At 47.8% G+C, this 3,382-nt stretch overlaps 1 protein-coding gene across 1 annotated transcript; it reads left to right on the top strand.

Moving 5' to 3' along the window:
• Positions 1-116: 116 nt before the first annotated feature.
• PV09_09844 (uncharacterized protein) lies at positions 117-2,996 on the top strand (the record flags this gene model as incomplete). Its single annotated transcript, XM_016363992.1, has 1 exon — positions 117-2,996. The coding sequence occupies one exon, from the start codon at positions 117-119 to the stop codon at positions 2,994-2,996; it is 2,880 nt and encodes a 959-aa protein (XP_016208180.1).
• Positions 2,997-3,382: the final 386 nt, after the last annotated feature.

The following is a 3,382-nucleotide window of genomic DNA, read 5'->3' as shown; positions in this document are numbered from 1 at the left end:
CCCCCGCCGCTGCTGACTATTCCAGAGACTTTATGAGAGTACAGAAGCTTAGATTAACTTATATACTTGAACCGTTTATAGAGCTTTGGTTTATTCTGCTGGAGCACAAGATCAAAATGTCAAGGTCATGGGTGGCTGATAGATCTTCCACAGACCAACATGACAATAATAAGAGAAGTATCTCACAGATCGCTATTATTCCAACTAAGGGCGAGATCTGTAGTGAATTGCCAGAGTATCTTCCATCACCTCTTCACTTTTCTCAGCATCCACTTCAAGGTATCGAACAAATTTATGACACCCAGTTCCGACTCTATCGGCACGATATATTTGCTGAAGTCAAGCATACTATTAAGGATCTGCTACTAAGATGTTCTACGGGCGATACCAGGGGGAGCGATGATAACAGCCGAACTAATAATTATCAGAGTGCTCGTGCTTGGGTCTATCCCTGTGCTACAGTCACCCAAATACGGTGGACAAAGAGGCGTGGCCTTGAGGCTCAGATCAAATTCCAACCTCCGGCAGTCGCTCAGCGGAAGACTACATCTCAAAGTCGCCGGTGGTGGAATGTCACGAAGCGGCTCGAGGAAGGGGTGCTGCTCTGTTTGATAACATTCCGTGACGGAGAAAGTACGCCCATGTTCTTCACAGTTTCTGAGAAGAACACAGACTTCCAAATCGGTGATAACTTGGTCACTGAAAATGGACTGGTGATATCGGCAAATCCTATTGCAACAACGACAGTCCAAGATTTAATGACTCTCGCAGTTAGCTTTCAGAGGGCAAACGGCTTGCTCGTAGAGTTTCCAGGCATCATCCCGGCGACATTTGTGCCAGTCCTTGAAAACTTGCAAGAATTGCTTGTTAGCCGTCGATCAGCTCTACTGAAGTGGCTCCTCCAACCAGACTTAGGCTCTTCAACCTCTATGCGGCCTCCTGTCTATGCTCGTCTTCCTGGATTCACATTTGACCTATCGCCTGTCATAAGCGATCCCAGTATATCTCTTCGTTTCAAGCCAGGGGCCAACTCTACACATATGGAAGAAACTTTAAACCATTTGACAACACTTGATGAAGGCCAGTGCAAAGCATTACTTTCTAGTCTTAGTCGTGAATTTGCACTCATACAAGGACCGCCAGGGACTGGGAAATCTTACGTCGGTACTCAGCTCGTCCGTGTACTTCTCGCCAATAAAGAAAATGCTGCTCTAGGTCCTATCATTGTAGTCTGCTATACCAACCATGCTCTAGATCAGTTTCTGGAGCATCTGCTCACTGCTGGAGTCGAGAACGTAGTCCGCATTGGGGGCAATGGCACATCCGGGTTGCTTGAATCGAAGAATTTGCGCACCATCTCCAGGCAGAGTTTCAGATCCAGGTCACAGTCACACGCATTGAGCCTCGCCTTCCAGGCAAAAGAGTTTAGCGAACAAAACCTGCTCAACCATCTGAGGAGCGCCTCTCGCATTCAAAATCCTGATTGGGACTCTTTACAAGACCACTTGAATCGAAACTATATTGAGATCTATGATCAATTTTTGCTTCCTATACGAACTAACTCTAAGGCAGGATCGAAAGTGGCACCGTTCGACTTATGGTTAGCAGAATGTGGAAAGGGTTTTGCAGAGCCTAATACGTCATTCACGTCATCCAGGCTCGAAACGGTCTTGTCTTTAGCAAGGGAGAATGTCTACCATCTCGAGCTTGAAGATAGATCCGCGTTAGTAAATCATTGGACGAACGAGATCACGGGTGATATCATGCGTAATATGGCTGATTCGCTTCGTGACATTGAGAATGCACAGACGACTATAAGTCTCATACATGAAGATATCGATCGCCGAATTTTGGGTACTGCCGACGTCATTGGACTTACCACAACTGGCTTGGCCAAGAACGCCTCAGTCTTGCGTAGTGTCAACGCCAGGGTAGTTGTGTGTGAGGAAGCTGCCGAGGTTTTGGAAGCACATATGCTTGGCACGTTTATGGCCAGCTTGCAGCACCTTATCTTGATCGGAGATCACGAGCAATTGAGACCGCAGATCAGGAATTATGACTTGTTCTCTATTGAGAGCAACCGGGGAAAGCGGTATCAGCTCGATCGTAGCCTGTTTGAGCGGTTGGCTGGACAATCGACTGGGGAGAATCAAATTCCCGTCACTCAGCTCAATATTCAACGGCGCATGAGACCCGAGATCTCTAAGCTGATTCGAAATACATTATACCCGCGGCTGGTGGACCATCCGGATACTAAAACCTTACCTAATGTACCAGGTATGAGGAAGAATGTGTTCTGGTACCATCATACGAATCCAGAAGCAAGCTTTCAACACGAAGTCGAAGGAATATCGCACAGCAATGATTTTGAGGTACAAATGACCTCTGCCCTTGTGCGCCACATTGTCCGACAGGGCGTATACAAGAGCAGCGAGATTGTGATCTTGACTCCTTACGCAGGCCAGCTTCGCAAACTTCAACGGACGCTCTCCAGATCCTTTGAAGTCATCCTTGGCCGAATAGACAAGGTCGAGCGTCCGAGCACTTGGCCGGAAGAAGCGGCACCCAATCTTCAAAGCAATCATTCACCGCACCAAAGAGGAGACTCGGAGCAACCAATGCAGAGAAAGTCCAAACAAGTCCTGAGGATCGCCACTGTCGACAACTTCCAGGGCGAGGAAGCGAAAGTCGTCATTATCTCCTTAGTGCGTAGCAACATGATGAAGAGTGTTGGGTTCTTGAAAACGACAAACCGAATTAATGTACTGCTCAGTAGAGCTAAAGACGGCATGTACCTTATTGGCAATGCGGAGACTTATGCTCATATTCCAATGTGGAGCAAAGTCCTCCGTATGCTTGAAGAGGCAAATGCAATCGGACCAGTATTTAGCCTATGTTGCCCTCGGCACCAGGACACTGAGATGTTGGTATCTCAACCAGATGATTTCGAATTCTACAGCCCAGATGGGGGATGCAGAGAAATGTGTGATAGGTAAGCACGAGCATCCTTATAATTCTGCTCTGTATACTTCTCATGGCGCAAATCATTCAAAGGAGGGAATTACTAACCAGCATAGGCCCCTGAACGGGTGTGGACACCGCTGCATAGCTAATTGCCATTCCGAACTATTGCACGCATCTTCTGAGTGTCGTGAGCCGTGCGAGCGAGCTCTTGAGCATTGTGGACACCCATGTCGAAAAACATGCGGCGAGCCCTGTGGGCCCTGCACTGTTACCGTATGTCGAAGAAATGTCACATGATCACCTGCATAAAAGTGTTGCTGTCGCACAGTCGCACTTCGGCGCTAGCGATGCTAGGCAGTGCTGAGGACTGCTGTGCGCGGCGTATCAACGAGCTACAGAAGATGATAGATGGATGGAA

This window comes from Verruconis gallopava, assembly GCF_000836295.1.
Source record: "Verruconis gallopava strain CBS 43764 unplaced genomic scaffold supercont1.285, whole genome shotgun sequence".
Lineage (NCBI taxonomy): Eukaryota > Fungi > Ascomycota > Dothideomycetes > Venturiales > Sympoventuriaceae > Verruconis > Verruconis gallopava.
Note: the sequence above shows the minus strand (reverse complement) of the source record. Positions and strands in the feature narration are given on the sequence as shown.